Source organism: Propithecus coquereli, unplaced genomic scaffold (assembly GCF_000956105.1).
Source record: "Propithecus coquereli isolate 6110/MARCELLA unplaced genomic scaffold, Pcoq_1.0 Scaffold57, whole genome shotgun sequence".
Taxonomy (NCBI): Eukaryota; Metazoa; Chordata; class Mammalia; order Primates; family Indriidae; genus Propithecus; species Propithecus coquereli.
Window position 1 is genome coordinate 5,540,501 of NW_012151618.1, and position 13,972 is coordinate 5,554,472.

At 33.0% G+C, this 13,972-nt stretch overlaps 1 protein-coding gene across 3 annotated transcripts in view; it reads right to left on the bottom strand.

The window, feature by feature from the left end:
• The window catches only part of ZNF280D (zinc finger protein 280D), a 107,118-nt gene that overhangs the window by 78,262 nt on the left and 14,884 nt on the right, over positions 1-13,972 (bottom strand). The window contains exons 2-6 of one of the 3 annotated variants that reach the window (XM_012658086.1): positions 7,934-7,977; positions 7,753-7,821; positions 5,412-5,558; positions 2,793-2,858; positions 2,553-2,692 (exon numbers count right to left, since the gene is read on the bottom strand). In XM_012658086.1, coding sequence (XP_012513540.1) covers positions 2,553-2,692; positions 2,793-2,858; positions 5,412-5,558; positions 7,753-7,780 — 381 coding nt within the window. In that variant the 5' untranslated portion in view covers positions 7,781-7,821; positions 7,934-7,977. The remainder of the gene's footprint in view (positions 1-2,552; positions 2,693-2,792; positions 2,859-5,411; positions 5,559-7,752; positions 7,822-7,933; positions 7,978-13,972) is intronic. The other 2 variants (XM_012658088.1, XM_012658089.1) reach the window with 2 other exon arrangements.

The following is a 13,972-nucleotide window of genomic DNA, read 5'->3' on the forward strand; positions in this document are numbered from 1 at the left end:
ACCCATTACAAATTAACATAAATATTTATGAAAAATGACTTGCGAACACAGAAAAATTAGCAAAGAGTGGCACTGTTTTACATCTTTGCAAATCTCTTGAAAATCAAAAACTGCTACGGTCTCTTACTGCTTCTCCTTTCAATCTGCTAGGACAAGTTGTTTTGGTTGAAGAATATAAAAAATATCTGGCTTCACAGCAATATACAAATGAAAAAGCAGTATTTTAATAGCATTTTAAGATAACTGTTGATATATTACTTAATATTATACTGAAACTCAACAATTGGTATTTACTTAAAGGTTTGTGGTAGTGTGAAATCTAAAGCCACATCCCTCAACTTTTAGTATTCTGTTCCATTAAAATCACTGGTCTATCTTAGATTTTAAATGGATCTTTTACCAATGCATAATTTTGTAACATATACATTGGTTATTTGGAAAATAATGGTTTCATCAAATCATGCAGATCTCCCAAATGTTAATATAGTTCATTACATAATATAAAAAAATCATTATTTATAAATACTACCACCTATCAGAAAAGTCTTGAATTATTAGGAAGCTGTCAAATCACGGTGGCAGATAAAAGTTTTCTAAAATCCTAATTTTTGCTTGAAAATTAAAATTTTACCATTGGCAAAAAATATTACTATTGGTTGTTTTCCTTTAAGTGACAGGTTCACTTTGTTCAGTTTTGAGGATATATTTGCCAAACACTCAAGATTAAGTAACTGTGTATGGCAGACAGACTCTAAAGTGGCTCCCGTGATGTCCAGGTCCTGGTATCCACATCCTGTGTGATTCCCTCCCTTTGAGTATTGGATAGCACCTCTGACTTGCCTCTAAACAGCATATGGCAAAGGTGATAGGATATACATGGTTTTGTGTACATAATTATGTTACCTAAGACTGTAAGGAAATCTTGCTAAGGACTCTCTCCCCCTTGGTAGCTTTGAGGAAGCAAGCAGCCATGTTGGAAGTCCCACCTGGCAAGGAGTCAGCCAAAAGCCAGCAACATACTGAGACTCTCAGTCCAACAACCCTTAAGGAACTGAATGTTGCCAACAACCACGTGAACTTAGAAGTAGATACTTCCCCAGTAGAGTTTCAGATGAGATGGCAACTTCAGGGACCCTATCTTGAATGCAGCCTTGTGAGACCCTCAAGCAGAGGATCCAGCTAAGCCATGACGTGACTCCTGACCCACAGAAACTGTAATACTGTGAGATAATAAGTGTGTGTTGTTTTAGACCATATAAGTTATATGGTAATATTGATATACAGAAACAAATAACTAATACATCATGACTTGTCAGTCATTCGTTCAAGTAAAAATGGTACAATATTTTTTTTAAAAAAAGCAGGTAGTTTTGCCATTATGCAATCACACAAGTGCTTTTACTCAAGACAATCATCATACTTCAGACATATAAGCACTTTAGGCATACTACCCAATTCACTACACAGAATATTTTAAAAGACATACACTCAAGGGTAGAGAGTTGACAAAATTAATAACATTTTAATACTTCATCAAGGAAATTCGGTACAAGTGGAATATTTTTTTACTATGAATGAACAGTGGGTGACAAACACAAAAACTATGAGTACAGTTTGGTGGTACTACCTGGATTCACATTCAGGCACCAGTAATTTACCTATCATTGCTTTGGCATCATCAGTGTACATGTCAACACAGTTGAAATGGCAAATAGTCTTTGACTAAGATGACAACAGCATTGACTCTCAAAGCCCTGAGACAGTCTTGGGGAACACCAGGGGACTGCAGACCATACTTTGAGAACTACTGAACTAAGGCAATTTCTTCCATTTTTTTGAAAGTATACATTTATATACAACATATAAGTGTGTGTATATATACATATAAACTATGGGTTAGCCTGTATTGGAATCCGAGATCTAGCATCTGCCAGCTTTGTGATTTTGAGTGAATCATTTAACATCTATGACCCTCAGTTTCCTCAACGATAAAATGGGGATAATAACAAGTGACTACTTCCATAGGGATGTTTAAGAATCAAATGACATTAATTTATGTATAGTTTTAGCACAAAGCCTTATACCTATTAGCAGCTCAATAAATATTAACTACCACCATTATCTATTACTTTTTGTTAAAGTTTTTCTAAAATACCTAAATTATGAAGGAATGTTTTCAGAATAAAAAACTACAATGGACTCTTGATAATTTTTCCAATTGAGAACTCCTGGCCCAGTCTGCAATCTTAAATATTTTGCCATTATGCAATATTTATTACTGAGTATATACTTTTGTGTTTTGATAGCTTAGTTTTCAATACTAGACCAATTTAAGCATATTACCTAATTTAGTAACAGGTTGGGTAAGTAGCTCCCGCAGTACTTTGAGTACTGCTTGAGCTATCATAAAGATGGTGACATTTTTGAGGCTGATTATGCTTCTTCTGGAAGAGTACTTATGACAGTCCAAAATTTTAACAAGGTATTCTTGATATTGATATATCAAATCCAATGTATCCCTGAGCTGACTGTGTAGTTTCAGAAACACTTACAGGTTTAGAAAAAGGCTGAACAATAACAGAACTATCTGAAGATCTAGATTCAGGACGAAAGTTTACTGGCGAGGCAGTCACTGGATTTGATGTTGGATTCATGTAGGGTTGACTTGTAGGCTTGAATGCAGCAGTAATACCTGTATTTTAAAATATCACAATATACTGAATATATTTCTATATAATCAATTTTATCAAAACACTTCACTTTAAAATGAAAATAGTACAATAAAACTGTACCTCGACTGAGTGCACCATTCTTTAGTCCCCTTGAATATGAGCTGGGGTTAACTCTGTTCAAAATATCTACAAAAAATTATATTTATTTTAAAATTTATTGTTTGAATGAAATATATACTAAGATAACAGAAATCATGAATCGAAAACAATTAAACAGATTCCTGGAAGGAGTATATAACTTAACACTGATTTAAGAATACAGTTAATTTTAAACACATATGTCTTTACTAAAGAAACAAGATTACCAGCATTAATTGTTTCATAGAATAAGAACATCTTTCTCAGTATAACTCAAAATCTAAAAGCCAGAGGTAACAGAATCTGACTATATATAAACAAAAACATTCTGTATGGCAAAGAATCCACAGAATAAAAATTTTCTAAAAATATATTTATATACAACCTACAATTGAAGGATAGATCTTCCTTTGAATGATGACAAGGTTGTATATACAATCGGGTTCCTATGACTCAAAATCAAAGCCTTGCCCAACTTCCACATTCCATTCATGCTCCTAAAAGCCCTGAAGTTTCATTACAGACCATTTCATCAAATTATCTACCATTACTTTTAAATTCTGAAGGGGAAACTATCAGAGATTTCAGACTAAAATGAACCAACAGTTAATTAACCAGAGTATTTCAGTTAAGTAGTTTCAAATCTACCACTACACCAGAAGTCAATCTAAGCCTGACATGATTTTGAGGATCAGTTTAAAGTTTCTCACTCTTACACACATGTAAATTCTGTCACTTTTAGCTTACTAAACTAAAATTTGGAAGAGTGAGGATTTGCCTAAAATTGCTGGTTTGGAAAAAAGTACCCAAAAAAACCACCAGATCTTGTAAAAATTTCCCTTTTTTTCCCTCATAGTAGAAAAGAACCAGATCCCATTAAGTAATTCTATAAAGTAAAGGTTCACACAAAAATATGGTTTTCTGGTAATGTCAATGCAGTGCTCTATAATTAACCACTGCAGAAATTTTATTGGATGAAACCCTGCTCAAACAACTTGATACTGTTTTCACTCAGAAATTCAAGATTAAATATTTACTCAAACCATCAATGAACTATTGCTGTAGGACTTTTTAGTGGTTGTAATCTACAAAAGCACAAGTTTTGCCTCCTTTCTGGCAGTTCATATTTAACTCATATTCTATATATGTTAAAATATTTTATGGATTACACGTAAAACAAAAATAAAATCATTTTAATTCTTCATCTTAACAGTTCAGAAAAATTCTACTGGGGTCAATCCCCTTCTTAATAGAATTATTTTAAACTAATATACGTTGTTCTAGTTTAATATTGTTAACAGTCATCCACAATCAGTACAAATCCAACATGAATCTTAACTGCCATGTTCTCAATAAGATTTTGAATAACAGTTTTGCAATATGATAATATCCAGCATAAAATAATCAGTGACTAGGAAACAATAACTAAGAGAATATAATATTATGTTCTGCTATCACCAACATGCATGCCATCATTCCTAATTCATTTTATAATCCAAGAGGCACTTTACTTAGTGCTCCAAGAGAGATTACAATCTGCCCCTCAGGAAATGGTATTAAAAATTCAATCAGTTAAATTATTCTCCTTCTGGTAAAACTGAATAAAAGTGCCATTCCAAGTTTAGAGGCAACAGAAGTAAGAACTAGGCTTTCAGAAAATTTTAAAGTAGCCTTGTAATCACACTTTTCAAGCACTGCCATGGTAAGTAAAAGCATACTAGTATGCTGGGTACGTTACATTCTTCGGTAAATTCTCCTGGCTTAAAACAAACATGTAAATGAAATGGAAAAGGATCTATTTTCTCTTTCTCCCTGAAATTTGTGCATTATTTCTCTGCATTCTATCACACATTTCTGAGTGGACATCAGCATCTTTAACATTATAACAATGTCAAGTCCAATTACTCTAACTGAAAGCTAATAATCCATAAAGGTACCAAATTGTTCTGTAAAAAGCAATAAGGATTTAAGTGAACTAACTGCTATATCATCCAAGTACAGTGGCTGTAGATGATGCCCTTCTCTTTTATGAATATAAACAGGAGTTGCTGGAAGGTGGATGTGGTCAGAAGGTACAGCCTCTGTCAGTATACAGGCCAGAGACTGTGCTATCACTCACTGCCTATACATTTTAGTCATGTATAGATGACACCGTAAGGAGGCCTAGATGTGAGATCTCCCACCTGAGACTAACATAAACTCATTTAGTATATTCTGAAATCTTAAGCAACCATTCCAAATCCTTCCTTTTCTGTGCTTCTGGGTTTAAGTGAAAAAAATAAAAAGGAACAAATATAAATAGGTTGTTACTTAGCTCCACTAAAAATTATGCTTTCCAATCTCAGAAGACCTCCACTGTCACCAACTAATACTAGTCCATTTCTTTTCTCCCATCTGATATTTAATCTCTTACTTCCTTCTTCAAGTCCCCAGTCACATCCCTATACTGATTCTCAAGTTCTTACTGGCCTCCCACCCAATCTCTCATCTCTAACTCCTTGCAGTGAAACAAGGATGTCAAGTACCTATAAAACAGTTTACAAGTTTTTCATTAGAAACAATATCTTATAAAACTTGGCTTCACTAAAAGTAAATGCTCACTTGAAATTGCTGGTTTTGAACTTGATATCTCTCCAACAAAGATGGGCTCATCATCGTCATCATCCTCAACCTCTTTTACTTTCTTTTGCCATGGTTCCAGCTCTTCTTCTTCACATTCCATAAAGAGTTCTGCCATTTTTGAATTATCTAATTTTCAAAAGGAGAGAAGTAAACCTTATTTTCAGAAAGAAAAACTTTTTGTAATATATAGTATAATATTCTACATTAATAATCCTAGTAGCAATTTCTGAATTGATATTTGTAGTCAGTACATGGTAACACATGGGAAACTCAGAGCTTACTCTCTAAGACATAAACTAGGAAAATTTAGATAGGTAATGGATGACATCAGTTATTTACAGTAGACAGAAAATGTGGAACAGTCAAATCCAGTCAAAGTGAGTTTCAGTCATATACCTAGTATATGATTATCTCTATAAAAAGCATTATACCTAACCATCATCTTTTTTAAAAAAAATGTATTAACAAAAGAGAAATAAACTAAGAATACAAGGCAACACTGGGAGACAAACTAGAAAAACTGAACCAGATTCAAAAATGCCAGGCATAGGACAAAACAGGGAAAGGATGCTAGAATAAAATATGGAAAATAAGTGGGGCTTATTTCATCAGGACAAATTAGACATTACTCACCTGAAAAATGTCACAAATCATTTCCTGGTCTAATGTTATTTATATGTTTAGTAGTCTACCTACCCCCCCAAAAAAAGGCCTTCCCATTTTCCCAAATGTCATCAACATCAGGAACTGACCCCTCTTTTCTCTAACTGTACTCTTTTACTAATTAGATAGACTTCTTCAAGTCAAATAATTAAACATACTAATTTTCACTAGCAATTCATAGCTTAGAATTTGCATATTTTCAATACTTGAAACACCAACCTCATTGTATATCTCAAGAGCTAATATCTATACTGCTTCTTCTATACAGAATATCCTTCCTTCTTACCTATACAATCTATATCATTTCAGTCTAGAGCAAAGAGAGCATGTACTTGATACCAAATTGAACAGTACAAATCTTCACTGCACTGTTTCTAATCATGTGAAACTGGAGAAATTACTTGAATCTATTTTCCTCATCTATAATATGGTTATGATATCTACCTAATGAAAGTATTACACAGCTTCAAGAAAATGCCATATAATGTATCTACCTTCAAGCAGATACCCAAAAAAATATTAATTTCCTGCCCCTCTTAACTCTTGGTTCAATTATAACTCCCTTAGCAAACCATAAGATTTTACTTTTCTTCAAATTCTAAACTACATTGACAGTCTATATCAGGCAATTAAATATTTAACATACATTTCAAACAGCTTACCATTTCATGTGTCTTAATTTTATATACCCAAGGCCCAACTGAGCTCATTGGGAGTATATTTCCCCCTACATATTAGATGGGCAGTAGGCACATAGCACATGATAATCTACGGATTTGATGAAGTCAGGCAATGTCTAATTTTAAACAATTAGGGAGACCTATTGTATACTGATAATAAAAATATCATTTATATCCAGTTGGTATATTTTATGGGCTGCACTGTGTTTCCCCAAAATTCATATGTTGAAGATATATGACATATACTTACTACCACAGAATTGTGACTGTCTTTGGAGACAGGGTCTTTAGAGGTAATTAAGTTAAAATGAGGTTGCCAGGGTGGGTCCTAATCCAATATGACTGGTGTCCTTAATAGAAGAGGATGAGGACACAGACACCTGCAGGAGGGGATACCATGGAAGATACAAGAAGATGGCCAAGGAAAGAGGCCTGGAACCCTTTCCTCATGGCCCTCAGAAGAAACCAAACCTACATACTAACCTTGGACTTTTAGCCTCAAGACTTGTAAGAAAAATTCCACAATTTCCACTGTGTAAGCCACCCAGTCTGTAATACTTTGTTATGGCAGCCCAAGCAAACTAACACATTATATAATAATATTCCTTGTTCTTTTTAACAGGACATTGCCATTGTTAACACAGCCAGGATATATTGTTGAGAAAAAAAATTAAAAGATACATAATAGCTTTATAATTTTTTAGAAATAATTTATTTTTTGTCTATGCATAGAAGAAACGTATGTGATCACGTATGCCAAATTGATAATAGTAGTTACCTCTAGGAATGGAGAGAAAACACTTCATATTTCTACTTCACTCACTTTTTTATTTACATTATTTGTTTTTATGTGAGTACTTGTTACTTTAACAATTTTAAGGGTTTGTGTTTTTAAGAAAACATCTCCTACCCCATCATTTCTCCTGAAGCAAAATTATACCACAAATACCAGTATCGGTCATGTTAGCAACACTTACTTTTTGGTTGAAAAGGGTTGTCGCCCATCAAGTTGCAGAGTTGACTTTCTGTAAATTGTCACCTAAGTACTGACACATGACATCAGTCAATTTTATGAGTTACTTCAAGTAACACCAAACTTTGAAACATGAAACTTGGGATTCACCAATTGTTGGATCTAATTTTGATCTCTAAACTCACCATGTGACTCCAGACAAGGTGGCAAGTTGTTTCAGTTTTCCTTCCTATAAAATAAAGATACTATTAGCAAGGAGTTCATTAAATTAAATGCAGACATATTTAATTTAATCTTTTCTCCTATAAAAAGCTCAATTTTTACGTTTGATGTACACATGTAATTCACTTTACATAAATGTTTCATTCCTGAATAAACCCAAATTTAATAAATAAAATATTAGGCACTACTTGAAGAACTATGATGAATCAGTAAATGATAAATAATTTTTTAAAGTATCCTTTCATAAAAATGAGTAATCACCTCATAATGTATTGTAGTAAATTTGATTTTTCAAATGCTAAGTGACATTAATCTTTAATTGTTACCTCTTGTTCACATTTCTGAAATAAATGTAATTATTTCTTTAAGAAAACACAATTTTAAATAAATTTTAGTTTATATTTTTCTGGCTTTTTATCAACTAATTGAAAAAGAACAGAAAATTAGTTGGATGTATTTCATCATAGATTAATTCAATCAAAAAATAACTACTCATGGCCTTCTCTGCATGCAAGGTTCTAGGGGAAAACAAAGACGACTAAGTCACAACCCTGGTCTTCAGAAGTTTACAATCTGTTTATAATTCACTGGGCTTTTAAAATGCTGCTAGAATAAACATTATCCCAAAAAACACTTTTAAACTTTACTCGAACTATGAATTTGTTTTTTGAATTCTCATGCACACGCAACAGCATAAATTTTACAAAATAAACAAGCTTTTAAAAAACCATTTTAGTTATAAAGCAAAAAAGTTCAAAACCTAGATACCGGAAATCTAAAATACTGGAATACACAGCTAACTCAATATTCACATTCCTCCTTAGCCTCAGGAAGAAAAAAGCAAGCTTTCTTGCTTTTCCATTTCCAAATTATTTGGACTGAATTATTACAAAGGAAAAAAATTTTAATTTCAGAAGTTATTGCCATAAATGTCTGAATTACTACCACAAGAGACTCTAGTGAATTTTGTGTTTAACTAAATTCCCCTAGTTCTGAGGTCTATTAAATCTCTTTTACTCAATTATTTGAATAGTAGCTTGTCCCTAAACTAGAATAAGTGTAATGCTTATGGTAAGTAAATACATAATTTTTGTTTAGCATTAAGGACTTAACAGTAGGAAGAAAAGAGAACATTTTTAAGATTCACAATTCACACCCTGTGAGACTCATATATAGTATTTTTACTATGTGACTATATAAACATATTGTTTAATTTTATTATTAAACAATAGCACATATTTCATATGATTATAACGAAGATTAAATGAGATAATACATGTAAAGCACATAGCTCAGTGTCTGGCAAACAGAAACCACTCAAAAATCTTAATCATTTTTAACTCTAGGCTAAATCCCACTTTAAAGAACTCTAAGAATTGATCCCAATTCTATTATCATACTGGAATTTACATGTTATCAGCTGAGCACTTAAAAATCATTTTGCTATACAGTCATATATCGCTTAATGACAGGGACAAATTCTGAGAAATGCATCATTACACGAATTTCATAACTGTGAGAGCATAATGGAGTGTACAGCATTTACACAAATCTAGATGGTATAGTCTACAACACACCTAGCCCATACGGCATAGCCTGTTGCTTCTAGGCGACAAATCTGTACAGCATGTTACTATACTGAATACTGTAGGCAACTTTAACACAAATCACTAGGTGACAGGAATTTTTCAGCTCCATTATAATCTTATGGGACCGCCACTGTCATATATGCGGTCTGTTGTTAAGCAAAATGTTATTATGTGGCACATGACTATATAAGATCTTCATTACAGTAAAATTTCTCATGATGAAATTTTAGCTTTATAAATATACCTTCTGGAACGTAGCTGTCAAAGGTATCATGCCATATTTTCATCCTTTTTAAAAAGCATTTCTAAACTAGTTAAAATGCACAAAAAGATTTTTTTTTTTTTATTTCATCAAATTATGGGTGTACAGATGTTTAGGTTACGTGTGTTGCCCTTGGTTCCCCCCCCACCGAAGTCCGTGTTTCAAATATGTCCATCCTTTGGGTAGTGCGCATTGCACTCCTTGCACAAAAAGATTTTTAAACCCTCATATAAGCAACACACACACCCCTACAACTTATCAACACTGTTAAATTATACACTACTAACCTAACAGAATGAAACAAGTATCTAATTCAAAACTACGAACTATAAAAATTAACATATACCATTAATTGTATAAATGGTATCTTATACCATTTCCATTAAGAAAAAAACACTATTTCATTCTGCATGCATCCCAGTATTATAATTTCCAAAAAAGACCTTTTAAAAAAAATGAGGGCTGGGCATGATGGCTCACACTTGTAATTCAGCACTTTGGGAGGCTGAGGCAGGAGTACTACTTGAGGCCAGAGACTAGCCTGAGCAAGAGCAAGACCTGTCTCTAAAAAAAAAAAAAAAAAATAGAAAAATTAGCCAGGTGTTGTGGTGCACATCTGTAATCCCAGCTATTCAAGAGGCTGGAGCGTAAGGATCCATTGAGCCCAGGAGTTTGAGGTTGCAGTGAGCTATGATGACACCACTGTACTCCAGCCTGGGCAACAGAACAAGACCTTGTCTCAAAAAAAAAAAAAAAGAGTAGCTGGTAAGTAAAATACAAAAGTGAACATGAGGAATATGCTGAATAGTTCAATTGTAGATCTTCTTCCCAGATCCCATAAATTCAAGGTATACATACAATGAAATAATCCAAGAAATCAAATTATAAAGTCAACCTTTGTTTTCTTTCCCATCATTAAAATGTATTAATTAGTTTGCATTCTTAGCCAAGAAGCTGACAACACCAAAACTAGATATGATCAACTTAACATAAAAGGGAAATATAGGCCAGGCATGGCGGCTCACTCCTGTAATCCTAGCACTTTGGCAGGCAGAGGTAGGAGGATCACTTAAGGCCAGGAGCTTGAGACCAGTCTGGGCAATAGCAAGACCCCATATCTCTACAAAAAATTTAAAAATAAGCTGGGTATGGTGGCGTGCCTGTAGTCCCAGCTACTCCAGAAGCTGAGGCAGGAAGATCACTTGAATCCAGAAGTTTGAGGTTGCAGTGAGCTGTGATGATACCACTACACTCTACCCCAGGAAACAGAGCAAGACCCTGTCTTAAAAAAGGGAAGGGGAGGGAGAGCGAGGGGGGAACTTAAAATTAATAGAACCATTTCAAACAGTGAAAATTTATATCCAAAATAAGTATTGTGTATAAAAATGAAGTTAGTTAAGATAACATTCTAGCTATAAAAAAACATTAATTTTGCATATATATTTAAAACTTAGAAGAGTTTCTCAGTGGAAAAATTATTTAGATGACACAGGATCATTGGTTCAGTAAAGTCTGATTCGTCACTTTTTTTTCTTGCCCTTCCTCCCCCACCCTCCTCTGTCACTTTTTTCCTCTCAGAAATTTTTCAAGAAATCAGGCATTTAAACTTTAAAGTTTTAGTTTATGTTCTATTTCATTTCATAAACAATTATTTAAGTCTTTTTGTCACTAATGGCATACTGAAATGAAGGAATATGATTTTAGAATTCTAATCGCAAGTGACTAGAGCTTAAAGGGTTCAAAGTGGATTCTTAACTATAAATAACAATCTAGTAATTTCAACCCTGATTTTGTGATCCCTCAAAAATTTCCAACTATGTCAAAGAGGTATTAGAAAATTAATTTTAATTTAATGTTCACCATCTTAAAAACATATGAAACCTTTTGAGGAGAAAGGGCAATTTTTAAAATTGCTATATAGCACCTTAGTATCCGTTAGCTGTTGATTCCATCATGGAAATTGATCATAACAGGATTAGAAAAGCAGAGAATGATGATATCTACTTTGGCATTATAAGACAAATCGTACAAATAGAAACTTTAAGTCATAAGCAATAAACCATATAAAATTGAAAGAGAGACCCATGACTAAAATTTGATTTAATTTAAATATTTAACTATGAAATTTTAGAAAAATTAGCTATTAAAATTTTTATTTATACACATTAAGCAGGTGAAATTTCAAACTTCATCTTCCTTTTGTGCCTCAAATTTTTTTTTTTTAAATGTTTTGGTGTTAGAAAACTAAATGTCTTTTTCAGAATCAGTCCAGTTGTTACTATTAAAAACCAGTCTTATTTTTGAAAAGGGCACATTACAACCACACAAACCTCAGTATTAAAAACATCCGATCACCAGCGTCTACAACATTATAGACAAAATACTGGAAGATCATAGAATCTTAAAAGACTTTAGAAAATAAATCTCACCTAATTTCTGAAAGATTCTAATTTTTATTTTAAGAAGAATATTGCTTCCTGATAATGAGCACTCTTTAGAAAAAGAGAAAAGGATTTTAAAAAGAGAGAATATGGATACACACAGTTTTTATTTTTAAAATCAACCAAAAATGTAAAATGTCTTTTAAAAAAGGATTATACATTTGGCAATCTTAACAGTGAACAAGCAAACAGAGAAGGGGAAAGTTTGGGACTCAGTCTTGAAGGAGGTGGACTTCCAAGGAGACTAGGACTTGAATAGGGAAAATCTAGGTCCTGGAAAAGGTTGCTCTAGCTAATTCCAAGAATAAGGCTAGGGTAATTAAGCCAGTTTACTCTGCCCATCTCCTAACTTACATAAAAAACTTCATTCTCTGAGGGTAGCTTATCAAAGAATTAGCACTTTAATTCCCTGAAATTAGGAGAAATCCAAACGGATTCCTTAAAGCCAAAACAATTCTCCAAGTTAGTGAACACAATCAAGACTTTCTGAGGACAATAAAATACTTTATATTATAATATAAAGAATTAAGAATTTTAAAAATGATATGCTTGTTTTCTATCTAATGCAAAGCACAAATCCTAACACTGAATAGGCTATGAAAAAAGGCCCTAACTCAAGAAGTTATCTATTGGGGGATTATGGTAAATACATCAATATCTTATAAAAGAAGAGATGGTTGCTATAATAATAAAAATTAAAAGTGCTACAGCAGAGGTTCTTGATAAGGTGCTGGGAGCACCATAGAAATAAAAAATTTTGCAAAATTTTGTGCATAATCAATTTCTGGGGAGATAAGACAGTACATCAAATTCTTAAGAATCTCTAGGTTAGGAGTTTGAAAAAAAAGCAATCACATCTAGCTGGGGGATTAGGAAATGACCTACCATGGAAGAAACATACATTAATCCTTAATGGAAAAATGTTTTCTTTTCATTAGCACTTCTTTAAAACATAAAGTATGTTTATTGAAAATAATTCAAACATATTAAGTGTGTAGAATAAAAAGTAAGAATACTATTCCCTCTCCTGCCCCACCCTTTAATTCCACTCACCAGAGTTTGGATGCAGTACAATGGATAACAACAGTGATTGAAGATACAAATAGGGCTATGATTAAGGTATAAGAAGAGTATTCCAATACCTTGTATGACTTAACAAAAGGCAATATTTACAGCAACGATTTGAATTAAATCTGCCATACTGTGTGAAGATTAAGTTTACATATGAGTAGATAGCGCAATGCGTGTTACCTAACAGAATGAGGCTTTAAAAGATCTCAACAAGAAAATGAATGATAAAATAATAGTTTGTATTTGCCCAAAAGACAAAATTCACAAAAATATAAATTGAGATGTATTGCTTACCAGTTTTGGTTACCAAAAGACCTATGAGTCAAAAAAGGTTAGTCATTCATTTAAAAAGTATACAATCGGCCCTCCATACCAGTGGGTTCCACATCCACGACCATGGATCGAATACATTCAGGGAAAAAAATAATAATAATAATGTAACAATAAAAAACAGGAATAGTGATAAAAGTCTGATTTCTATAAAAGTATAGATATAGTTAAAAGTTAACCAGCCATTGTTCCCTAACTTCCCTACTGCTGTAACTGCTCAATGCTTAAGTGTCAAGTTTCCTTGATAGATGGAAGATTTGTGACTTCCCTAACCACTTCTATGGAAAATATCATTACTGTAAAACCTAA